Source organism: Sorex fumeus, unplaced genomic scaffold (genome assembly GCF_029834395.1).
Source record: "Sorex fumeus unplaced genomic scaffold, SorFum_2.1 ptg000072l, whole genome shotgun sequence".
Lineage (NCBI taxonomy): Eukaryota > Metazoa > Chordata > Mammalia > Eulipotyphla > Soricidae > Sorex > Sorex fumeus.
The window spans coordinates 50,805,157-50,831,953 of NW_026606129.1; the positions used below are offsets into that span (position 1 = coordinate 50,805,157).

Sequence of the window (26,797 nt, forward strand, 5' to 3'; positions counted from 1 at the left end):
CCCGGCAAGCTACCGAGAGTATTCGATATGCCAGACACAGTAACAACAAAGTCTCCAATGGAGATGTTACTGGGCCCGCTTGAGCAAATCGACGATCAACGGGAGGGCACAGCGGGTAGGGCGTTCGCCTTACAAGCGGCCAACATGGCCGACCCGAGTTCGATTCCTCCGCCCCTCTCGGAGAGCCCGGCAAGCTACCGAGAGTATTCGATATGCCAGACACAGTAACAACAAAGTCTCCAATGGAGACGTTACTTGGGCCCGCTCGAGCAAATCGACGATCAACGGGAGGGCCTTTACCTTTACCTTTTAGTAACTGAGAAGATTTTTAGGAAAAAAAAAAGCTTTATCTTGTTTCTGTATCTGTTGTGCTTTATGAATACTTTTATTACAATGTCTTTGTTATTTTTGAGGGGTTTTTTTTGTTTGTTTGTTTGTTTGTTTGTTTGCTTTTTGGGTCACACCGGCAATGCACAGGGGTTATTCCTGGCTCTGCACTCAGAAATTACTCCTGGCGGCACTCAGGAGACCATATGGGATGCTGGGAATCGAACTCAGGTCGGCTGCGTGCAAAGCAAACGCCCTACCCACTGTGCTATTGCTCCAACCCCCGTTTTATTATTTTTAAAATGTTTTTTGGTGGGGCTGGAGAGATAGCACAGCGAGTAGGGCATTTGCCTTGCATGCGGCCGACCCGGGTTCGATTCCCAGCATCCCCTATGGTCCCCTGAGCACTGCCAGGAGGAACCCCTGTGCATCACTGGGTGTGACCCAAAAAGAGAAAAAAATGTTTTTTGGTTCACAGTAGTATTAATAATGGTTTCTCATAGATGTAATTCCAACATCAGACCCATCACCATTGTACCTAGTGCCCTCTCCGAAGGACCCTAACCCCCCTTCCTTCTCAGTACCCCCAATTCAATTGTGTGGAACAGTTCCCCCATTGCATTGTATTTGGATCTTTGTTGCTGTCTTGGTTTATCTTTTTTTTGCTTTTTTGGGTCACACCTGGCTCTGCACTCAGGAGTTACTCCTGGCGGTGCTCAGGGGACCATATGGGATGCTGGGATCCGAACCCGGGTCGGCCGCATGCAAGGCAAACGGCCTACCCGCTGTGCTATCTCTCCAGCCCCATCTTGGTTTATCTTTTATTTACTTATTCATTTAGCTTTTTGGGTCACATCTGACGACACTCAGGAGTTACTTCTGGCTCTGCACTCAGGAATTACTCCTGGCGGTGCTCGGGGGAATCATATGGGATATTGGGGATCAAACCTGGGTCAACCTAGTGCAAGGCAGATACCCTACTGCTGTACTATTGCTTCAGTCCCTTGGTTTATCTTTAAATCCTACCTCTGATAACTTTCCCTTTCATTCTGATGACTTCACTCAGCATGATATCCTTGAGATCTATCCAGATTGCATGATTTTGTTCTTTCTTAGAGCTGTATAGTATTCTGTTATTACAGTGTCTTTGAAACTGAAAGTTGAGAAAACAAAATTAGATGTTTTTATTTATTTCTATATTTATTTTGGGTTTTACAGCCACACCTGGTGGCACTTAGGACCTACTCCTAATTCTGCTGAGGAGTTACTTCTGGTTGACTTGGGAGACCTTATACATTGCTGGGGAATAGCCTGGGATCTAACTGGGGTCAGCTGATGCAAAAAAAAAAAGTGCCTTATCCCCTGTAGTATCTCTCCAGCCCCCAAGATAGAAGGTTTTTTGGTTGTTGTTGAATTTTGTTTTGTTTTGAGGCCACATCTTGCAGTGCTCAGGGCTTACTCCTGGCTCTGAAGTTAGGGATCACTTCTGGTGGGTTTAGGGGACTATATGGGGTGCCGGGGATCAAACTTGGGTTAGCCACATATAAGGCAAGCACCTTACCCACTGTACTATCTCTCTGGCTTCAGAAGCCTAAATTCTGGAAGGAAGTTTTGAATATTATATAATAGTGCCTAGAACAAGCTCTGAGCACAGCCGGTATATCCAAAAAATAAAACAAAAAAAACTGAGGGCTTGTACCAGAGCTATAGTACAGCAGACAGGGCACTTGCTTTACACGTGACCAACGTGGGTTCAATCCTAGAACCCCATATGGTCTCCCAAACCCTGCCAGCTGTGATCTCTAGCTCGGAGCCAGGAATAAGCCCAGAGCATCGCTGGATGTGGCCCAAAAAGCTAAGTGTGTGTGTGTGTGTGTGTGTGTGTGTGTATCTGAGGGTTTCTGGGGAGTAGTTGAAAGGACCGGAGTGCTTGTCTGACTTTCTTAGGGTCCCAGGTTTGTTTCCCAGTAATCCGCCCTTCCTAGCACCACTGGTTAAAACCCTGGTGGCTCAAGCACTGCAGGGGAGGCTCAAAACTATTAAATAAAATACACAAAGGATTTGTAGGGAATTGCAGCAAAGTTAGTGGAATATAATTTTAGCACCAGATATCTTCAAGATAATCAAGTTGCCATATGTCAAGGCCTGGTGTAGAATATATTCAGTTCCTGGAGCTGAGTTCATTTGCATTCTTGGCTTTAGCTAGCTCTAAGCCTGGTCGGTGTTGTTCGAGCACAAGCCAACCAACCATATTGCTTCATAGAACACAAAGTGAAAGTAAGAGCCTGGCTGTGTCCTTTTAGGAAATGACAGACTGGTCAGGCAGTGAACATTGTTGCTAGGGAGCATTTAAGGAAAAGTTTTTGTTGCGCTTTCATATGAAAAGGAACTCAACCCTGGTGAAAGGCCTGTGTAAACAGAAGGTGTGGGAAGCTTGTTGAACAGATCCTTGGCATCATGGACAGGCATTGTGGGGGTGCCACCTTCCTTCCTTCCTTTCCTCTTTCTCATTGTTTTGGCCTTCAGGAATATTGAATTTTACAGAATACATGAATTAAAATGTGTGCTTGCCTCAGAAAGATTGAACCTGGCTGCTTTGAAAAAGATTTTTATAAAATGCTACCCTAAGAGGACTGATAGGTATGTTTTAAACCAGGTCTTCTGTTCTTTTTTTTTTTTCCTTTTCTTTTTGGGTCACACTCGGCAATGCACAGGGGTTGCTCCTGGCTCATGCACTCAGGAATTACTCCTGGCGATGCTCGGGGGACCATATGGGATGCTGGGAATCAAACCTAGGTCGGCTGCGTGCAAGGCAAATGCCCTACCCGCTGTGCTATTGCTCCAGCCCCTGTTCCCCTTCTTTTATTTTCTATAGGTTCATTTTGATTATTATGGTTGTTGAAACTCCAGGTAGTAACTATCTGTTAACAGTCCAGTCTGTCATAGGCACTGCATTTAAAGTATTGTTAGGTACTTTAAGAACATAAATACTAGGAGCTGGAACTATAGTACAGTGGGTAGGGCGTTTGCTTTGCATGCAGCCTACCTGGGTTCGATTCCCAGCATCCCATATGGTTCCCCGAGCACTGCCAGGAGTAATTCTTGGGTGCAAAGCCAGGTATAACCTCTGAGCATTGCCGGGTGTGACCCAAAATGCCAAAAGAAAAGAAAAGAACATAAATATCAGAACCAGAGAGATATAGTACAGTGGGTAGGGTACTTGGCTTGCACGTGGCAAACCCAAGTTCGATTCCCAACCCCCTATATGGTCCCCTGAGCCTGCCAGAAGTGATCCCTGAGCAAGCCCTGAGCATTGCCGGTCTGTCCCCCAAAACAAAAACATAAATACCACCTTGTACTGGGCAGTTTTAGGGATTCGCAATGCTATGAAGAGTAGAATCTTTATGGCAGTCCCTCTCTGAAGATTTCTTTGTGGCCTGTGGATTTATTTAGATATTACCTTGTGCCTTCTTCCCCTTTTTTTCTCTTAAATCAGAAACTACATATGTGATGTGGCAAATACTATGAGTTGGTTGACTCCCTTGAAGTTTAAAACAAAGAAAAGCAATATGTTGAAAAGAAAACTTGAATTTTAGTTCCTTTTGTGCTGCGACCTGTATGTAATCTTGGTTAAGCTGCTACATAGATCTAAACCATATTCTTCCAGATAGAAATAGGTTTTAAATGTGCTTTGCTTGTGAATATTGAGAGATGAGTATTGTGAAGAATACCGTTATAAACTGTAATTGCTTTGTGAATAAAGATTATCTCTGACAAACATTGCCAGTTCTCAGTCACCAGTTACCTAATACTTTCATACTGTGTTTGAAAGAAGTAAGAATCTTCGAAGAGGGATTGCTGATTTTTTTTCAGTGAATTGTTCGAGCGGGCCCAGTAATGTCTCCATTGTGAGACTTGTTACTCTCGGAGAGCCCGGCAAGCTACCGAGAGTATCCCGCCTGCACGGCAAAGCCTAGCACGCTACCTATGACGTATTCAATATGCCCAAAACAGTAACAAATCTCACAATGGAGATGTTACTGGTGTCGACTCGAGCAAATCGATGAACAACAGGAAGACAGTGCTAGGACAGTGCAATGCTACAGTGAATTGTTTACTTTTTCTCCTATGTTTTGATCCTGTTTGTCTTTTTCTCTCAGTGCTTTAGTGGGTGATCTTTTTTTTTTTTGATACACCAACTATATTCTCAGTACAAAGTATTAACTAATTGTATGCTTGTGTTGGAGATCTTCAACAAGGATGCAAAGCTGCTAGCCAGTAAAGTTCTTCCTTTTCCATTCTCTCTGGTACTTCTCCATTGCCTTAAGAATCTTTGGGAGTTGGGGTTAGAGAGATGGTAAAGGAGGTAGGTCACTTTTCTTCCATGCAGCCCCCCCCCCCACCAGCTTCAGTCCCTGGCATACAGGTTCCCCCATGCACTGCCAGCAGTGATTTTTAGCACAGAGCCAGGAGTTAACACTGAGCATCACCAGGTGTGGCCCAAAACCTGCCTAAAAAAAAAATCTTTGGGGCTTGGTTCAAAGTCAGTTGGAACATATGGTGAGTCTCAGTTCTCACCCAAGTATTTCTCACAGGTTGACAGCCATAAGTGGAGATACAAAATCTCCAAGAGCAGCGGGGAGATGAAAATGTAGGTGTTGAGTTTAAAATCACTCAAGCCCAGAGAGTGCTCCCATGTTCTTGTGCCCCTGCAACAGAGAGTAAGGGCAGTAATCTCTAGATTTTGCAACTTTATGTTAAGATTCCTTCAGATGTACTTAGGAGAACCCACATGTAACCTGACCAAATAAGGGCTTTAGACATGTAAAGATTTTAGTGTTTGTTTAAATATAATGTAATGCTTCTAAGAAAAGTGATGTCTTTGGTTTTATATTCAAATGTATGGTGCCTCTTTAGGAGTTAGACTTACTTAATCAGGATTCTGGTCATTTGTGGTACTTTTGTTTTAATAGTTCAATATATAGCTCAGCAATTCAAATGATGTGTAAAAATTCTGTATGAAGTTGATAGATAACAGACAATAGTGGATTTTCGGAAAATGATAAAGTGATTATGGCTGAAGCAATAGCACAACAGATAGGGCATTTGCCTTGCATACCGCCGACACAGCCGGCTGAGTTCAATTCCTCCGCCCCTCTCAGAGAGCCCGGCAAGCTACTGAGAGTATCTCACCCGCATGGCAAAGCCTGACAAGCTACCTGTGACGTATTTGATATGCCAAACATAGTAACAAGTCTCACAATGTTACTGGGCCCGCTTGAGGAAATTGATGAACAATGGGAGGACAGTGACAGTGATCATGATCATGATCATCATGTTGTTTGTTGATTGCCTCGAGCAGGCACCAGTAACGTCTCCTTCTTCTTAGCCCTGAGATTTTAAAACAGCCATATTCAATGCTCTTTCAGGGCTAGGAGAATGAGACTTATCCTTGTTACTGGTATTTGGTACATTGAGTACGACACGGGAAGTTTGCCAGACTCTGCCGTATGGGCAGGATACTTTTGGTAACCTGCCGGGTTCTCCAAAGTAAAAATGAGGTAATAAGATGCCATGGATGCTTCCGGGAGCTGGGATTTATAGTCTCTGGGTTTTGGGCATTGATGGGACCACCTGGCGCCAGCAGCAGATGGTGGGTGTTACGCCTACCTACTGGAAGATGGGGGATCTGGGTGGAGAAGGCCCAGTCCCGATCCGAGCAGGCTTGGAGATCTCAGCCCCGGGAACTGCATGCCTTGGTTCTTCTGCAGGTTCCTTCATGCATGAGGTTTGTCCGGACGTGTGGAGCGTGGTCTTAGCATGGCTGTGACTGGTTCAGGAGGTCTTTGGCTGCCGGGGCTCTCCTTAGGGTGGGGAGGGAAACTCAACCCGCCTCCCTCCAAGGCAGACAATGATAAAGTGATAAAATTTCCTATCCTCTTATTAATTCAATTTTGCATAGGTTACTTCCATAGAAAATATAGATGAATCTTTATGAAATCAAAAGAAAGGGCCTGGAAGGGTAAGGAGGATATAGTATATCTCATGCCTATATGTGGTATATTTAGGCTACCTACATATGATTGCATCTGGGAAATCAAATAATAGAAAAAATCTTCTTTATGTTCTTTGTCTATTCTTAGAACAACTGGCTATTCTTCAGCAGAGATGTTAAAACCACTTCAGATTGTTTAGCAATCTCTGGTAGCCTTCTGTCTAACCATGCACAGTTTGAACAGAAAGTGCCTCCTTAGTTGTAGGGGGGTTAAGAATAAGGAATCATTGCCTCTATTCTGGTTTGTGAGATGAAGGTGACCTCAAAGTTGAGAAGTTGACAAGTACTCTAAGCAGGGGTAGTTCCCTGCCGTTGGCAAAAAATCACCAATGGGCTTTTGAAATAATGTATTTGTTGCCTGAGATATAGAACATCCTTCTGACCCTAACATTCCTCACCCTAGTAGACCAGAGAGATAGTATAGCTGGTTGGGCATTTACCTTGCATGAGACTGACCTGGGTTCAGTTTCCTCGTGCCCCCATGTCTTCCCCCAACCCCTTGCATGAGTAAGCCCTGAACACCACAGGGTGTGGCCAAAAAAAAATTCTTCACTCTGTTGGTGTCTCTAAATGGCCAGAGGCATCAGAGGCAATTGACTGCAGTTTATAGCATTATCTTGTTTTGATGTCACTGTTTAAAGAAGAGCAGCCCACAAATTCTAGGGATTGGACTATAGACATAACACTCACAAGAGCAGAACCTCTCTACGGAACCACTGTGTGCGCAACACCCCAGTCTTCTAAGAATAGTTGGAGCCAGCCAGTCTTTTGTTCATTTCTCAAGTGTTGTTTCTTTTCTCTACTAGGTACTACTCTTGCTGTTGAAATAAATGTCCAGAAAGATGTATCCCAGCAATTTATCTTTACTGTTGTAAAGATCGAAGTTCTGTCATAGATTAAGCATTCCCTATAATACCTTTGTATTTTCAGAAAATTGAAATGGGCTATGAAATATTTCTGACAAGTGATATGCTACGGGAGCAGTTGTCAGCTTTGCCTGACTCACCTCCTGATACTAGTATTTTCTAACACTTACAGGAGCCCGGCAAGCTACCGAGAGTATTTGATATGCCAAACACAGTAACAACAAAGTCTCCAATGGAGACGTTACTGGGCCCGCTCGAGCAAATCGACGATCAACGCGAGGGCCTTTACCTTTACCTTTACAGTTTCAAATACATTTATATAAGCTTCACTGTGTTCCATGCTAGGCTCTTTCTGTGCGTTTACTTACCTTTTGTAGTGGCCTTATGAAATAGAACTGATTATCTTTCTCTGCAGACGAGGAAACTGAAGCAGAGAGGACTTTGCTAAAGGTCAAAGAAGGGAGGTAGGGTTCAAACTCAGGGACCCTGACCAAGAGTCCATTTCTTAAAAGGATGTGAAATACTGCTTCTGGGTAGAAGGATTCCATTTTGACACATCTCCTGTATGGGTAGAGTGGTCTTCGCCTGACCCAGTCTACCAGGCTTTCCTCTTTTGGGACTGGCTTTTAAAGGCAAGTAGCTTGTTTCTAATCCAGTGTGTCACTTCCCTTTACCAGGCACAGAGCCTCAACTATAAAGTAGATATAATGTTACTCCCTGGGATCCTTTAGAGGATTAAGTAAGATACAGTTTTTTGCTCTGAGTAACTGATTAATAAAATTAATAAATTAATAAAAAAAGTTACCGACTTTTTATTATGGTCCACCTCTAGCCTTGAGAAAAGGCCAGCTAATAATTTGTCAACTGCCAGGTGCTAGGATAGGTAGGTGGGCAGTTCTCTTGGTTGTGACAAGACAATTTTATTCTGTGTATTTCTCTGGACTCTCTTGGTGTGAAAAGCAGAGAGGTAAAGCATTATTTGACAGATGTATGGATTCAAGCATGAAACGGAGGTCCAATTGCAAAGAAATGCCTTGTATAACTCAGAGCCCTGTCTGAGGAGACATAGAGGACCCTAGAGGGCGGAGACTGAACACAGCACAGGGGCTAGTTCCAGAGTCGCATCTTCGGTTCATTCACTTACAAGCGTGGGTGATGTCCCTTGTCAGTAACTGGCGGAGCCTTCCCCACAACTCTCATATGTATCTGCTGACTGGTGTTTGTTAAAATGGGATTTATGGCTTGTTCAAATGTAGAGACAAAGGAGCTCTGTAACTGCAAGTTTGTTGAGCCCCTTTTTCTACCCGTTCCTGTGCCAGACTTTTTGAAAGTGTTTGTTAGCCAGTGGTTGCCTCTCAGTTCTCATGGCTGGCTCACTCTGTAGGCTCCCAGCCAGAGTGATGTCACTGCCATCGCCGCCACTGCTGCCACCACCAGCCACCAGACGTTCAGTTTCCTGATCTAAATATGTGACCTGCCGTGAAGCATTACCTTCCTCCTTTCTTAGAACCGTCTCCAGTGTTATACTTCTTTCTTCTGGTGCTTTTGCCTGCAGCCAGCGTTCCAAAGAAAAATTTCACCAGAAATTAAGGCACCAGAGTTAAGAGCCCTTACTACCTCTTCAAGGAGATGTGTTAGCCATGGGAAAGAAGATTCTTAGAGGGCTTCTGTGCCTTGTGCTGCAGGGGGAAAACGAGTTCGCTTCTTCGAGAGCGGGCTAGTTCTGGAACTAGGTTGGGGACCTTGCGGTGGACTCATGTGAGAATGTACTATAAGCCTTCTGGAGGAGAATGGGCCTAACCTCTCAAGGACACGCTCCACCCCACAGGAGCCAGAGCTGAAGACTGATTTAATTTTTCTCTACCCCCTTTCCTTAAACTTGCTTATTCTGCTACACTGCCCCCAGACTGTGGCTTAAAACAGCCATTTCCTTTTATCAGTGAGTAAGTTCACTCTTTGTAAATATTTCAGCTTGGGGACTGGAAAGGCTCTCTATGCCTTTCTGTCTCTCTCAGTTCTTCCAGTACTAATGCTGATAGACTTCTGTTGTTGTCTTCACAGGGAACGCTAATGATCCATGACAAAGAGGTCACCCTTGAGTATGTACCAAGCCTGGATTTTTGGTACTGCAAACGGGTAAGTGCCAGGAATTTATTTCCTTAAATGTAAGGGTTTAGCATCACAATTCTTTTACATCCCCAATAGTGTTATGTGATAATTATGTCATTGGGATAATTTCTTTCTTTCTTTTTTTTGTATATTCATAAACATTTATTTTACAATGACTCAATTACATATTAATATTTTTCTGTATTCAAGGATATGACAAAAGGAAAAGGTGAGAAAGAGTTAGAGCACAAGAGAGTAATCAACATTTAGAGCTTTTCTTTCATGGTTCACTTCAGAAGAACCAGAGATGAGGGCAAGTCACCCATAATCCTTGGGTTCTGGGCCTGAGTTTTAGATACTTTTCCAAGAACATATGTCAGGCTGTTTACATATTTTGTGTGGGTTTGTGTGTTTAGTCACACCTGGTTATGCTTAGGGGTTACTCCTGGCTTTGCACTCAGTGTCCATTCCTGGCAGTATTCAGGGGACCATATGGGGTACTGGGAATCAAACTCGGGTCAGCCACATGCATAGTCAGTAAGTACTCTACTCGCTGTACCATCAATTCAGCCCCAGTGCTTTTTGTTTTGAACTGAAAGATGAATGGTTCCTTGACTTAAAACCCCCTATTGTTGTCTCCATTGTGAGACTTGTTACTGTTTTTAGCATATTGAATACGCCACAGGGATCTTGCCAGGCTCTGCCATGCGGGTCGGATACTCTTGGTTGCTTGCCAGGCTCTCCAAGAGGGACAGAGGAATCAAACCCAGGTCAGCAAAGTGCAAGGCAAATAAATGGCCTACCCACTGTGCTATCACTCCAGACCAAGAAATTAAGAAGTAAGAGATACCTGCAGTTGTATAAATGTTTGTTGAATAAATATTAAAAAATTGGTTAAAATTGGGGCTGGAGCGATATCACAGTGGGTAGGGTGTTTGCCTTGCATGCGGCCAATCTGAGTTCAAATCCCAGCATCCCATATGGTCCCCTGGGCACCGCCAGGAGTAATTCCTGAGTGCATGAGCTAGGAGTAACCCCTGTGCAATGCTGGGTGTGACCCAAAAAGAAAAAGGTTAAAAAAATTTTTTAAAAAACCCTATTGTTTATCTCAGCACTGTCAGCACTGTCCTCCCGTTGTTCATCAATTTGCTCTAGCGGGCACCAGTCACATCTCCATTGTGAGGCTTGTTGTTACTGTTTTTGGCATATTGAATACACCACAGGGAGCTTGCCAGGCTGTCGTGTGGGCAGGATACTCTCTGTCACTTGCCGGGCTCTCCAAGAGGGATGGAGGAATCGAACCTGGGTTGGCCGCATGCAAGGCAAATACCCTACCCTCTGTGCTATTGAAAAAGTTTATTTAGAGAAGTTAATTTTGAGAAGAGTATGTTTTATGGCTAACAGGGATTTCCAAGGATATAGAACTTCAGGTGCTGGGGCATTCTTCCTTTGTTAAACTATTTTAAAATGATATATTTATTGGAAGTTGGTTTTTTTTCCTTTTTTGATTGTGATACCCAAGATCACACCCAGTGGTGCTGCTGGTTGAACCCTCACACATATAAAGCATGCGATCCACCATTGAATCACATTCCCTTCCTTGAATGGCATATTCAATCACTGAGGGATTTTAGAAGTCTAATTGAGCATAAAAATATAATCTGTCTTTTTCTACTGGTACTACTCAATTTTAGTAATAATTATGGGAAAATTATACTTCTGACTATAAACGGTTTTTATAAATCAGGGAAATTTTACCTTTTGACAGCGGCGGGGGTGGGAGGGAGTGGTATGAGGAGCATACCCAGTAGTTCCTAAGGCTTACTCCTGGCTGTGTGCTCGGGCATCAGTTTTAGCAGGACTTGGGGGATCACACACAGTATCAGAGGTTGAACCTAGGTTAGCCTCTTGCAAGCAAGGCAAGCATATCAATAGTCTCAGTGTTTGGGGGTTTTTTGTTTTGTTTGGACTTTTTTTTTTTTGAGGGGGGAGGCAAGCCCAGTGGTACTCAGGGACTATTTCAGGTACTTTGTTTCACTCCAAGTGAATGCAAAACCAAGGATTGAACCCTGGCCTACATGCAAAGCATTCACTCTACCTCTTTGAGCTATCTCCTTGATCCTCATCTCAATTTGTATAACTGTTGTCATTAGCCAAACCACTCATATTTCATGATAAACTATGTTAAGGTATCGATTTAGGAAGACATTTAACTTTTTTTACTTTGTGGTAAAATACACATAGTAGTGTATTTACCATTTTAGCCCTCTTAAAGCATATACTTAAGTAGCATTAGATATTATCTCTCTCTCTCTTCTCTTCTCTTCTCTTCTCTTCTCTTCTCTTCTCTTCTCTTCTCTTCTCTTCTCTTCTCTTCTCTTCTCTTCTCTTTGCCTCATACCCGGCAATGCTCAGGGGTAACTCCTGGTTCTGCACTCAAGAATTACTCCTGGCAGTGCTTGGGACACCATATGGGATGCCAGGGATTAAATCCTGGTTGGCCACCTGCAAGGCAAACACCCTCTGGCCCCAGGTATATTCTCTTATTATACAACCATCAGCACTGTTTAATTCATCACCCCAAAAGTAAACTATTTGTTCAGTATCTTTTTATTCATCTTGCACTTAGTGCCTGAATTCAGTTAATTTAGTTTTGGGTTTGTTTTGGTTTTTTTTTTTTTTCCAGTTAATTTAGTTTTGGTTTTGTTTTTTTTTCTATCTCTGTGGATTTGCCTGGTCTAGACATATTCTATATAAGTATAATCATATAAGGGGCCAGAGAGATAGTACAGCAGATAGGGCACTTGTCTTGGATGCAGCCAGTCTGATTCCATCCTCATGTGATTACCCCAAGCACCACCAGGAGTAACTCTGGAGCATTGCTGGGCATGGCCCCCAAAAAACAAACAAAAGAGTATAATCATATAACATCTTACCTTATTTGTCAGCTTTCCTTCACTTTGCATGTCTGTAAGATTCATCCATGTTATAGTATGTGTCAATCTGTGATTCATTTTTAGGATCAGGTAGAATTTTATGCCTATATCACATTTTGTTTTTCCATCTGTTAGTTGATAGACATTTGATTGTTTGATTTGGGGTCACACCCAGTGATGCTTAAGGGTTACTCCTGGCTCTGCACTCAGGAATCACTCCTGGCAGTGCTCAAGGGATCACATGGGATGCCAGAGATTGAACCTGGGTCTGCCACATGCACAGCAAGTGTTTACCTGCTGTACTATTGCTCCTGCCCCACACCATGGGACATTCCAGTCCTTAAGTCCTTTAACACTTTCCCCCCACCCCATTTTACTTTATACTTTGGTGGTTGGTGGTCAGGCAGGTATGTGCATTAAGCCACACCCAGCTATGCTGAAGGCTTACTCCAGGGTCTGTGTTAAGGATTGCCCCTGGCAGTTTTCAGGAAACCATCTGTGGTGCTAGGAATTGAACTGGGGTGGGTCACATACAAGGCAGGTGCTTTTATTTTGTTGGTACCAGGGACTACTTGTGGGGCCTCACATGTGTGCTTTAACACTGAGCTATATTCTCAGCCTGGACTCATTTGTAATTGTGGTGCTGATGTTTTCCTTTTTCTATTAAGTTATGAGCTCTTTCCTTTTTATCCTTTTTAATTATTTTTTTCCTTCCCTTTGTTGTTGCAGTGCACCAGGGGGCCCCACACTGAGATGTAGCTCCGAGAACCTTGCAGGCTGAGCTAGGGATTTCCATGGACAGCAGTGTTTTAGGGGGTTCCTGGGACTGAGCTCACAATCTCTCACATGCAAGGCAGGCACTCTACTGCTGTGCCTCACTCCTGCCCCTGTAAGAATTCTTGAGATGTTCTTATTGGAGGGAGGCAGAGGAGGATTTTACTGTCAGGGCTGGGGTGGGCATGAGCTGCCAAGAATCAAACCTAGGGCCTCTTGCATATAGGCCATGTGCTGTACTACTTGAGCCACATCCCTGGCCTTTGTATTAGCTATTATGGTGTTATTCCTTTAACAAATGAATTTGTGAATATTTTCTCCCATTTGGTATGGCTTGGGCTTGCTTTTATTTTTGGCCAAATCCATTGGTGCTGTGGTTGTGCCCCCACAGCAGTGTTCATATGACCGTGCAGTGCTGGATGCAGAACCTGAGCCTTTAACTTTCTTAACAGTGTCCTCTAATAACCAAAAGTTCAGATTTTTTTATTTAATTTAATTTGGTTGTGGGGCCACATCCAGCAATGCTCAGGGGCTACTCCTAGCTCTATGCCAAGGGGTTGTTCCTGGTGGTACTCAAGGAGCCTAGAGGGACTATGTGGTGCCAGAGATTGAACCGGGGTTAGCTGCATGCCTAGCAAGTGCTTAGCCCCCATACTAATCTCTCTGATCCCTGAAAATGTCACAATTTTTATAGAATTCAGTTCATATCTTTTTGTTGTTATTGCTTATCCTTTGGTATCATGAAACTTGCCCAGACCAAGGTAAGTAATATTACCTTCTACAATGTTTCCTTCTGAGAGTTTTGTAATTTTGACTTTTATATCTAGATCTCTGACCTATTTTGAGTCGACCTAAGTTTTGTTATGGTGAAGAGACCAAGTAGAAGGACTATTGGGGATATGACTTGTGATAGATGCGTGCCTTGCATACTTTGTAGAAGCATTGAGTTCTATCTTTAGAGAAAGGATGGAAGAAAGAATGAAAAAAGAAAAGGGAGGTAGGGAAGAAAGAAGGGACAGAATGATTTGTAAATCTCAGTTTGGGGCTGGAGAGATAGCACAGCAGGTAGGGCGTTTGCCTTGTATGCGGCCGACCCGGGTTCGATTCCCAGCATCCCATATGGTCCCCGGAGCACCACTAGGAGTAACTCCTGAGTGCAGAGCCAAGAGTAACCCCTGTGCATCGCTGGGTAAAGGTAAAGGCCCTCCCGTTGATCGTCGATTTGCTCAAGCGGGCCCAGTAACGTCTCCATTGGAGACTTGTTGTTACTGTGTTTGGCATATCGAATACGTCACGGGGAGCTTGCCAGGCTCTGCCGTGCGGGCGAGATACTCTCGGTAGCTTGCCGGGCTCTCCGAGAGGGGCGGAGGAACCGAACTCGGGTCGGCCACGTTGGCCACGTGTAAGGCGAACGCCCTACCCGCTGTGCTATCGCTCCAGCATCGCTGGGTGTGATCCAAAAAAGCAAAAAAGAAAAAAAAATCTTATTTCTCAGTTCAGTGAAATTGTGCTACATATGATCTTTAGGTATCTTCTGGAGATGATAAAAGCATCAGAGTAGGGAATGGAGAGAGACTCCAGCAGGTAGGGTAGTCAGACTACTGTTCTCTTAGAGAAAAGTAAGACTCATTTACACAAGCAGTGGCTCTTAAAACTTCTGCCATGGCTTGGAAAATAATACAGGCGTTAAGGTGCTTGCCTTGCTTTCAGCTAACCCCAGTTCAATCCCTAACATTACATATGACTCCCTGAGCACCACAAGGAGTCACCCTTGAGCACTATGGGCTACCCCAGAAAAAAACTTCAGACTTATACATTCACTTACACTTCATTGGCCAAAGAAAGGCACATGAGCAGGGCTGGGGAGATAGTACAACAGATAAGGTGCTTGCCTTGCACATGGCCACCCCAGGTTCAACCCTCAGCATCCCATATGGTCCCCTTGAGCACCACCAGGAGTGGTTCCTGAGCACAGAGCCAGTTGTAACCCCTAAGCATCCCTGGGTGTGGCCCAAAATAAAAGAAAAAGAAAGGCGCATGACCAAGACTGGAGAAAGCACACTCACCTCATGGTGACAGGGCTGTGACTGTCCTCAAGTTACATAATCTCCCTAAATTTTACTTTTATCATCTTTGAAATAGGGAGATAATTATGGTTGTCCCAATGTAATGACATGCAAAGTGGGTATAATAACATGGTGTTTGATATTTAATCATCAGTAGGTGCCACTATTATCTTTATTGTTCTCTCCTGTCTGGCTGGCATACCCTCCATGTGAGGCCAGACAGTATTCTGCTGTCTGTGCCAGCCCTTCAGTTTCCTGACAGCTCTGTCTCTCTTGGCACTTGGAAGCTCAGTGGTGAAAGTTGAGGGGCTTTGCGAAAGGGAATGTGCTTGCCATTTTGATCATGGGTTCAAACAAGAACTATATTCATATTGTAAAGGGTCTCTCTCTTTTTTTTTAATTTGTATTTGAGGAAGAAGTTGATCATTGAATTCTTCTCAAGCCTGAATGGGGCTGTCACAATAGTTTAGGACTAAATTTGTAGTGTACACTGTAAATTACATAGACTTTGGTGATCTAGTTTTCTTAAGCTCATTTCTGACAGAAATCCATGTTCAGGGATAAGATGCTTGGGACTGCTCCAAAGTCCACAGGTCCTGTTAAAAGGTTTTCTCAAACAGTAACTCATCAGACTTTGTAGACTCAACTGAATGAGGGGGACCTTAAATTTGTACAGTTTCAAGATGATCAAGCTTCCAACATTTTATTTTTGGCAGGTGTAATAAGTATGTTGGATATAAAGAAGATCTGTGAAATGGTTCTTGACAAATTGAAATTTTCCCCCTTCCCTTGTAGTGTAAGACCAGCATTGGTGGACAGCGATCTTCATGTCCATTCTGCAAGTCCCCAAGGGAAGGTAAGTGGTGGTGATGATGGTTGTGGTTTTTATTTTATGTACTTTGCAACACAAAATTTATCTTTCCATGGCCTTTAAAGAATGGTCATCTTGGGGCCAGAGAGGTCATACAGCAGATCGGGGAGGTTGCACTGCATATGGCAAACCCAGGTGTGATCCCTGGCACCCATTTTGGTTCTCCAAGTTCCATGAGGAGTTATCCCTAAGCACAGAGCCAGAAGTAAGCCCTGAGCACCACTGGATATAGCCTAAAAACAAAACAAACAACAACAAAAGAATGATCATCCCTAAGATAGAGGTCCATCTGTATAGGTCCATCTGTATTTTTACTTTCTGGGCCATACCTGGGAATACTTGGGCTACTTTCAGCGTGTTGCTCAGGGGTCATTCCCAGTGGTGTTTGGGGAACCAAGGATTGAACCAGAATCTCCTGCATGCAAAGCATATGCACTATCCCTTTGAGCCACCTCCTTGCCCTCCTTTGTGTGATGTTAATGACTGGACCTCCAATATAAGCCTTGCTGTTGTACTTGTACACTTAGCCTCAGTACTTCACGATTGCTCTCCTTTAGTTCTGGTGTTTGCACAAGTGCTCATAGGGCTTACAGTTGGTGGTTCTCACATATATCTGGCCACAGTGCTGCTAGAAATTGCTTGTAGCATTTGGGGATCTTAGCAGCAGCACTACAGAAGAGGAGAGCTGCCATGCGATGACACCTTAAGACCATATACTTGCAAGGCATGAGCTACTGAGCCCATCAGGGTCCAGAGCTATACATTTGGGGTGGAGGGCACTCTTTATTACTCAGCGGCTACTGCTGGCATATTGCTCAAGAGTCAGTCATGGGGCTCAGGGGACCACGCGATACTCGGGATTAAACCCAGGACTCCTGCATGGAACACATACTCTCTAGCCCTTTAAATTGTCTCCCCAGCCTCCAGATCTATAATTATTTGTTTGTGGGCTACACCCTGTGGTGGTTGGGGATCATTCTAGTGGTACTCAGGAGTCATTCCACTTGGTTCTGGGAAGCCATGCAGTGCCAGGTATCAAACACAGGCCTTCTGCTTGCAAAGCATGTTTTCCAGCATGATGAACTCTCTGGCCCCAGATCTATAAAATAATTTTTGTTCTTATTTTGGAACACAGCTGGGGTTATTCAGTGGCAAGTTTCAGCTCTCTTAGGGGATCATATTAGTGCCATGGACCAAACCTGGGCCTCCCACATTGCAGAAGATTGGGTGATATGGGCCACATTGAAGATACTCAAGGGCTGTTCATAGCTCTGTACTCAGGGACCATATCATGTGCTACCATGGATTTGAACCAGGGTCGACAAAAATGCACAGCAACCATCTTATCCCTTATTCTCTCTAGCCCCACTGCAAAATTGTTTAAGCTGCCCTGGGATAGGCCCATATAGAGAGAGCCTAAAGGGCTGGACATGTGCCTGACATGCACGACTCTGGATTCAATCCCCAGCACTGCATGATCTCTTGAGCTATTGTGAACTCAATAGACTATATAGCACCACTGGGAAGTCCCTCTTAAAAAGAGTTTATCGTAACATCTAATTTAAGTGAACTGTTGGTTAAGTATTTTGGGCCTCAGATCAGTTTGGGGAAAAGAAGAATTTGGATTCTTCATAGTAAGGTTAGTCTTGGTTAACTCCAGTTTAGGCTAAGAGTGTCTGGGTGGGGGCCAGAGCAGTAGTACAGTGGGTAGGGCGTTTGCCTTGCATGCAGCCAACCAAGGTTTGATCCCTGGCATTCCATATGGTCCCCAAGCACCAACAGGAGTAATTCCTGGGTGCAGAGCCAGGAGTAACCCCTGAGCATCTCCAGGTGTGACTCAAAAAAAAGTCTGAGTGTCCAGCAACTAGGGCTCTTAACTGCGCCACGTTCTGCTCATTATGGCCCAGAAGGAGAGAGAGGTGCTCTGTATTGCTGTTGTTTTCTCATTAATACTCATCTAAATAAGTTAGGATCTTAGAAAAGCACTGGGGACTCAGGAACTATTCTTGACTGTGCTCAGGGGTCATTCCCAAGAGTGTTCAGAGGACCATGTAGCGCCAGGGATTGAACCTGGGTTTCCTGCATGCAAAGCATGCACTCAGCCCACTCAGTATCTCTCCCAAGCCCTACGTCATTTATATTTAATATATAAAGAAGGCAGGGGTATGAGCACAGGAATTCAGGTTGTTTTCAGAAGGAAGGTATATTCCAAGGTTAGAACTTACTATGCCTGTAAAGAATGTCTATCTCAGCTGGGCTTTTGGCCTGTAGTGGAGGTCTGTGAGGACTGCGAAGTATGTGTTCTGAAAATCTTGGGGAAGATTCTGTAGTCTCTGGAGACCAAATCATTTTGGAAAGGTAACTAATCAATAGAATTTCTTCCAGTTAGGCAAAATTGTGTTTGTTTTTTCTCAAGAATAACTTTTTCTGCGTGCTCTAATAGATGGTTTACAAAAGCCCTTAGGCACCATTCCATTAAAGTGGCTGGAAACATATGAGGTAAATGTCCACAAGGTACTTGTCGCCTAGTGTTGTTAAATATTCTTTCAGTTGCTCATATGCAGTGATTCTTCTTTCCCTCCCCCCTCCCCTTTTTTCTCCTGTACCAGGCATTGAATCCAGGGCCTCACACATATGAGACATGAACTTTACCACCAAGCTATAGTCCTGATCTATAGACTTATCTCATTTTCAGTCACATCACTCCAGAATAAACTAATTTTTTTAAAATATGCCCCTAAATAACTAGACAAACTGTCCTGTTTAAGAGTTATAGTTTAGTAGGTAGTATACTTGCTCTGCTCAAGACTTACCTGGATTCAATCCCCTGGCACTCTATCTCGTCTCCTGAGCACCTGCCAGGAGTGATCACTAAGCATGGAGCCCAGAAATTCTGAGCACCACTTAGTATGGCCCCCAAACAAAATTGTCAGAAAAAAAAAGTCCTATTTAAAGAGTTGACAAGTAAATATTTTGAAGTATTTATTCCAGTATAAATATTTGCAGTGTGCAGTTAGGTATCTTTTATTGTTTTCTTTAAATTTTTTTCTTGAGTTTTTGGGTTACATGTGGCAGTGCCCAGGGCTTACTCCTGGCCAGCTTGGGGGACCATATGGTGTACTGGGGGTTGAACCCAGGTCAGTTGCATGCAAGGCAAACACCCTACCCACTTGACTAACTCTCTGGGCCCTAAGGGGTTTTCTTTTTGTGTTTTGTTTTTTTTTTTGTGGAGGAAAGTGGCATGCAGTCTACCATTGAATTCTATCCTGAGCCCCTGATAGAGCCATTCCTTTTTTTTTTCCTTCTTCTTCTTTTTCCCCGTGTGTGGGGTGTGTGTGTGCAGGAATTCATACCCCGCAGTCCTTAGGGTTCATTCATAGTGGTACTCAGGAGACCATATTAGTGCTGGGGGAATTGAACCTGGATTGGCAGCAGCTTACCCCTTGTGCTATTTTCTCCAGCATCTAACTCTAGTTAGCTTTACTAGACAGAGTGAGTCTATAGAGAATTGGAGTTCTTTTCTTTATTTGGGTTTTGTTTTATAGATTTTCTTTTGGGTCCATATCCAGGTCTTCTAGGGCTTATACCTGGCTCTGTGCTCAGGGACCACATTTCTGGTGGGGCCCAGGGGACCAAATGAAGTGCTAGGGATTGAATTGTTGTCAGCCTCTTGTAAAGCAAGTCCCTTCATTGCTTCTATTATTTCTCTGGTTCTAGTCTAAGAGAATTTCCGACAACTTAGTCTCATAACTCTGTAAGTAGCAAGTCTCCTAGACACATTCATTTGGGGTGTATGTTTCTACCAAAGTGCTGGGGATCAGGGCTGGGGAGCTAGTACAGCAGGTCAGGCACTTATGTGCCTTGCATACACCCAACCTGGGATCAATCCCCAGTACCACCCTGAACCCTGTCTGGAGTGATCCCTGAGCTCAGAACCAGAAGTAAGGCCTGAGCACTTCCAGGTGTGACCAAAAAAAGAAAAGCAAAACAAAGTGCTGGGGATCAAATTCATGGCCTCACATTTGCAAGGCGTGTGTTCTCTTAACTACATCCCTAGCTCCTGCAAAGACCATACCTGAGGAAATTTTGTGCCCAAATCTCCCAGGTCAGGATCTCGTGAAGGAACCCACAGACCAACTCTCAAACTTAGGAAGAAATAGAAAGTTACTAAGATTATGTATTCTTTACTATTTGGATAGTTTCTTTTGTGGACTCTTTTTATTTTGTTTTGGGGCCACACCTGACAGTGTTCAGGGCTTACTCCTGGTCCCACACACAGAGATCACTCCTAGTAGTGCTTGGAGGATCCATATGTGGTGCTGGGGATCAAACCAGTCTGTCACATGCAAAACAGTGTGCCCTACCCCTTGCTCTGTCTCTCCAGCCCCTCTTCTGTGAACTCCTTTCATGTACTGTGTCGCTTGGCTTAAATTCTTTCAAAGGATTTATTTGTAGGTATTTCTGATGTTAAAAACAATCCAGATCTAGGATGTAATTCATGGTGGAGTGCATACTTTATCAGTTCCTGTTACAAAAAAATTAATAGGACCAGAGTGTTAGTACAGCAGGTAGGGCATTTACTTTGCACGTGACCAACCGGGGTTCAGTCTCTGGCATCCTGTATGGTCCCCTGAGCGCTGACAGGAGTAATTCCTGAATGCAGAGACAGGAATAACCCCTGAGAATTGCCAGGTATAACCCCAAAGCCAAATAATAATAATAATAATAATAAAGACATTCTAAGATCAAGGAGATAGCTTAGAGGGCTAACATGCATGCTTTCAAAAGAAAAGAGAGAGAACAAGAAGGAAAGTGCCTCCCAGAAAGGGGTTGGGGGTGGGGCGGTGGGGGGATGGTGGGAGGGGACATTCATTGGTGGTGGGAAATGTACACTGGTGGAGGGATGGGTACTGGATCATTGTATGACTGAAACCCATTTATGACCAGCTTTGTAATGATCTATCTCACGGATATTCAATTTCAAAAAATTATGTTTTAAATATGTGGAATTCATGCCCAATTCCATCGACTTAATCAATGGCTGAATAAAGGCTGAATAAATAGCAGTACTCCTACATTTTAAAAAATTAAAATAAAAAGATATGTGCATGCTTTGCATGTAGGAGCCTCAAGTTGAAACCCTGGCACTAAAATGATCTTCCTGAGCACTGCTAGGAATGAGCACTAAGGTCCTAACCACTGGGTTTGAAAAAAAAAGAAAATAGTGCATTCTGTACTATTCACTTGTTGCCAGGTCAAGCAGAATCACTATGTTAGTGTTTCTTTGGATAAAACTTGATAGAGATCTTCTTTCTGTTTTGTTTCTATGATCACAGACACCAAGCAAGAATTAATAACTTACCCTCAACCTCAGAAAACATCTCTACCACTAACATCAGAAAAACAATCCAATCAGCCTCCAAGGACAAGTGATAAGGAATCTGAATCCAAGAAGCGGGAAGAAGGACAAGAGTCACGCTTGGGACATCAAAAGAGAGAAGCAGAAAGATATCTGCCTCCTCGAAGGGAAGGATCTACCTTCCGAAGAGACCGAGAGAAGGATTCGTGGGCTGGGGAGAACCGCCAGGATGGAGAAAGCAAAAGTAAGGTGCTTCGCAGGCCATGCAGCCAACTCTGACCAAATTTAGAGAATGGATGGTCAATGTTACATAAGTAGGGACCAACTTCTGCTTCTCATGCCTTCATGAAACTCCTCAGCCATTGTGTTGAAGGAATCTGCTTTCTCTAAGCAGCAGTTTAATTTTAGGTTTCCAAGTATTAGTAAAGAAAAATATAAAGGCATTTCATTATAGAAGGAACAAGTCTTGCTAGAGGACAGTAGCATCTGCAGTCATCTGTAGTTTATAAAAGGGTGGTGGGGGACATGGTCAGGCTCTGAGGACTTCCAAAAATTAACCTTTTTCTCTTTCCTCCTCTTCAATTTGTGATTGGCTTTGCTCAGCAATCATGCTCAAACGCATTTATCGTTCCACTCCACCGGAGGTGATTGTGGAAGTATTGGAGCCTTATGTTCGACTTACTACTGCCAATGTTCGTATCATCAAGAACAGAACAGGCCCTATGGGCCACACCTATGGCTTTATTGACCTTGACTCCCATGCAGTAAGTTTTTCCCACATTGCAGTGCCCTACGGATACTTGGCTAGAGAAACTACAAGATGGTTTAAACGTTGGGGCTGGAGCGATAGCACAGCGGGTAGGGCATTTGCCCTGCACGCGGCCAACCTGAGTTCGATTCCCAGCATCCAATATGGTCCCCTGAGCACTGCCAGGAATAATTCCTGAGTGCATGAGCCAGGAGTAATCCCTGTGCAAAGCCAGGTGTGACCCAAAAAGAAAAAAAGAAGGTTTAAACTGCCAGAGTGATAGTAGAGCAGGTAGGGCACTTGCCTTCCAGGCAGCCAACCCAGGTTTGATCCACAGCATCCCATATGGTCTCTAAGCACCAAAATGTGTGGTCCAAAAACAGAAAGAAGGTTTAAAGTAGGAGCTGGAAAAATACTACAGAGGATAAGGTGCTTGCCTTGCATGCGGCTAACTCAGGTTTCATCCCTAGCACCCCAAATGGCCCCCTGAGCCCCACAAGGAGTAATCCCTGAACACAGAAAACCCTTAGCACAATTGGGGTATGTCCAGGGGGGAAAAAAGGCTCAAAGGATTTCTTTGTCATTGGAATTCTCAATGTGCTACCTCGTATAATTACCCAGCTTGTAGAATTCAGGTCAAGCGATGGCCCTCTAATGTTGGAACTCTACAGTGGTTTTCCAGATCCATTTTTGTCTTTGTGATTTATGGTTTACCAATTGGAAAAAAATAAACGAGAATTTTACTTGCATGCAATTGACTTCAGTTTGATCCGTTATACCACATCATCCCCCTGAGTATCTCTGGGTACAACCTTAAAGCCCCTTAGTTGTCTAAGAATTGCCAGAGGGGTCTCACATACCACTTGGGAGACTTCTTTCCCCCTTAAAAAAGAAAAAGATGAAATCACCTAATACATGCTGCCTGGAATGTGGAAAGGAGGAAATTCTTTTTCTTGGGGTAAGAGTGTTCCTATCTGGCTATGTTGGGACTTAGTTCAGACTCTGCACTAGGGATCACTCATGTCAGGCTCGGGAATTCTGGGGTGCCCTGTTGACTACATAAAAGGCAAGCACCCTACCTGCTGTACTGTCCTGAAACACCCCCACCCCAGAAATTCTTGTGTACTAATGCAGGTACATTCTTGTGTAGAATATGTGTTGGTATAAACACTGGAAAATGGCAAGAATCCTTAAAACAAATTTTAAAAAAATAAAGCTAGGTATAGTATGCTTTTACAGTTTCAATTCTCAAAATATCTGAAGGAAACAAAGCTACTGATTTAAGATCCAGGGAAATAAAAAATAACTCAAAGGACTGAAACTCATGCTTTGATTCCAGGAGTGTAGTATATCATCCATGGTGTTCCCTGAACACAACTGAATGACAAAACAAGAAATAAAACCAAACTCTAGGGTCTGGAATGTAGCTCGGTGGTAGAACACTTCCCTTGCCTGTGTGAGGTACTAGAATCCATCCCCAGAACCTCAAAATCCCAGTAACAAGAAAAAGTGATTAGACATGTGGCTACCAAAGCTATGGAGGATTGGGGAGCCTTGCATGTGGCTGACCCTGGAATCATCGCTGAGTGCAGAGCCAGGAGTAACCCCTGAGCACCACCAGGTGTGGTCCAAAAAGAGAATTGGGTGTGGGTTATTGGAGGAAGGTGTGAACTTCCAGTTAGCTAAGATGACATGCCACTACCATGTTACTTACAGAAAAGTTAGAGAGAAATTCTAAAAATCTCATCATAAGGTTTCTTGTTGTTGTTGTTGTTGTTGTTGTTATATCCCTGTGAGAAGATGAATGTTAGCTGGACCTGCTATGGTAATTTCATAATTACTCAAATCAAACCATCATGCTAGATGGTTTAAACTTATACAGTTATAAATATATATATATATATATTATTTCTCATTAAAATTTTTGTTTCCCAGGAAGCTCTTCGTGTGGTTAAGATTTTGCAGAACCTTGATCCACCGTTTAGCATTGATGGGAAGATGGTAGCTGTAAACCTCGCTACTGGAAAACGAAGGTAAGGCACAGTGGTGTGGCTCCCTTATGCTGCATCACCAATTTTGTGGGGGGAGACACCTACTCCTGGCTGAAAAGAGAGATAGTAAGATATGATGCCTTGCTAGTATAGGTTATGTTAGATGCTTGGATATGTCTTTTTCCTGCAACTTGCCTACTTCTGACTCTTATTTATTTATTTTTAATAGTAATGATAGGTACTTCTCTCCTTTTCCACTTAACTGCTTAGTTATCTTTGGTACCCAAATCATGGTACTGTCTTGCATATACAGAAGTTTTGATACATTCTTATTCCTTGCAGTTCTAAGAAAATACGGTCTTGAGACTGGAGAGAGGGTACAGGGAATGAGGCACTTAATTTGCATGTGGCCACTTTGGCCAGGACCCTGGTTTAATTTTTGACACTGCATATGGATCCTTGAACACCATCAGGTGTGACACCAAAAAAAAAAAAAAAAAAAGAAAGCAAGATCTTGGAACTGGAGAGAGAATACAGGAGGTGTGCGGCTGCTTCAGTCACAACTTTTTTTTTTCTTACAACATTTTTATTTTAGTTAACATGGCTACAATAATCAATTTTATATTATCATTATACAAAGTTGAAACATTGCATCCCAGCTCCAAAGGTACCCTTGTCAGTCACAACTTTGGTTCGATCCCCACCACAGCTTCTGATCCCCTGAGCTCCACCAGGATTGAGCCCTGAGTCAGATGTAGACATAAATCTTGAACAATAGCAGATGTAGTAAAACCAAGAAAAAAGAAAATGAGAGAGGCTGGAGCAATAGCACAGAGGATAGGGTGTTTGCCTTGCACGCAGCTGATCCAGGTTCGATTCCCAGCATCTCATATGGTCCCCTGAGCACCGCCAGGAGTAATTCATGAGTGCAGAGCCAGGAGTAACCCCTGTGCATAGCCAGGTGTGACCCAAAAGGAAGGAAGGAAGGAAGACAGGAAGGAAGGAAGGGAGGAAGGAAAGAAGGAAGGGAGGAAGGAAGGGCTTTGCTTCCCACTTTTTTTCTCTTTACCTTTGCTCATTGTCTCCCAGGAGTGGTATTGGGAGCAAGGCCCATCAGCTAGGGGAGTACAGAAAGATGGAGTAGGGCAGATTTTATTGTGTACCCGAAACTCACGTGCTCTTTTGGTCTAGAACACAGCTTGGTAGTATTACTACTGTTCTCCTTAGGCATCTCTGCACCCCCACTTTGAGCAGATCTTTTCCCTGCAAGATAAGGAAGAGATTTTCTTGGAAGATATGTAGGGACAGTCATTCTTCATGTGTCGTTTGGCTTGTGACATATTATTATTTGTTGCAGAAATGATTCTGGGGACCATTCTGACCACATGCGCTATTATCAGGTAGGTGTCGGCAGTGGTGGAGAGCACTGTTAAAATCTTACTGAATTGGGACTGGAGCGATAGCACAGGGGGTAGGGCATTTGCCTTGCACGTGGCCGACCCAAGTTCTATTTCCAGCATCCCATATGGTCCCCCAAGCACCGCCAGGAGTGATTCGTAAGTGTAGAGCCAGGAATAACCCTTGAGCACCGCCGGGTGTGACCCAAAAAGCAAAAAAAAAGCTAAACTGAGGATCTTGGCTGAAAGAGCCTTGATCTCTTCTCTATGGCTTTCACAGTGAATGACTATTCAGAGTTCTGTAATTTTAATTTGCTTTCTGTGACAGGGTAAAAAATATTTCCGAGATAGGAGAGGAGGTGACAGAAATTCAGACTGGTCTTCGGATGCAAATCGACATGGACAACAGTGTAAGTAACCTTTTTTAAATGTCTGTGTTTCTTTGTGCTGGTCTTCTCGGTTAAAATCTTTGTGGTCACAAAGTTAATAAAAGATGTTATTGGAATAGAGTTCTGTACCTATTGTATTTCCTACCTTGTTCTTAGAAAGTCCTTAATGAGGGTTTCACTGGATAGGGACTAATGTAGGCTCTGGTTTTATTCCTTCCAGCATCCTCTGACTGCTATATATATGACTCTGCTACTGGCTACTATTATGATCCCTTGGCAGGAACTTACTATGACCCCAACACCCAGGTGAGGTTTTGTCCCTTTTTATTTTGTTAATGATCCTTTTGAGAAAAATACTTAAAAGATATGATGCCTTACTATTGTAGGTTGTGTTAGATGCTTGGATTTATCTTTTTTTTTTCTGCAACTTGTCTTGCTTTGACTCTATTTTTTTTCTTAAATAGTAATGGTAAAAAAATCTTTTTTTAATGTTAAAAATTTTATTTCTTAGCAATTTGAATGTTCATCACTTGAAAAGTAGAAACATTTTAATGTATAAAAACTAAATATTTCTTTATTCTAGGCAGCTGTTTAACTGTTGTACAAGCTCTTTCAGAGGTGCTTTGGGGAATTTTGTTCCTTTTTTTTTTTTTTGAGGGGGGTGGGGAGTTGGGCCATACCTGTTGTTGTTCTGTGACTATTCTGAGTCTATATTCAGGGGTCATTTCTGGCAGTGCTAGGGAACAAACTAGGGTCAGCTGTGTGCAAGGCAAATGGCTTACCCATGTACTATTTCTCCAGTCCCTATACTAGCTATTTTGACAGTTTTACTCTCTGTGCTTCATGTTTAGTCTGGTGTTTTCTTTTTGTTTGAATTTGTTTATTTGGGGGTTGGGAGGATGCAATGTG

At 43.4% G+C, this 26,797-nt stretch overlaps 1 protein-coding gene across 5 annotated transcripts in view; it reads left to right on the forward strand.

Moving 5' to 3' along the window:
• Positions 1 to 26,797, forward strand: part of RBM6 (RNA binding motif protein 6) — a 122,583-nt gene that overhangs the window by 83,056 nt on the left and 12,730 nt on the right. For all 5 annotated transcript variants that reach the window (XM_056129738.1, XM_056129737.1, XM_056129736.1 and 2 more), the window contains 8 exons: positions 9,310 to 9,384; positions 15,929 to 15,989; positions 21,341 to 21,607; positions 21,967 to 22,127; positions 24,047 to 24,144; positions 25,460 to 25,502; positions 25,828 to 25,909; positions 26,109 to 26,194. In XM_056129738.1, coding sequence (XP_055985713.1) covers positions 9,310 to 9,384; positions 15,929 to 15,989; positions 21,341 to 21,607; positions 21,967 to 22,127; positions 24,047 to 24,144; positions 25,460 to 25,502; positions 25,828 to 25,909; positions 26,109 to 26,194 — 873 coding nt within the window. The remainder of the gene's footprint in view (positions 1 to 9,309; positions 9,385 to 15,928; positions 15,990 to 21,340; positions 21,608 to 21,966; positions 22,128 to 24,046; positions 24,145 to 25,459; positions 25,503 to 25,827; positions 25,910 to 26,108; positions 26,195 to 26,797) is intronic.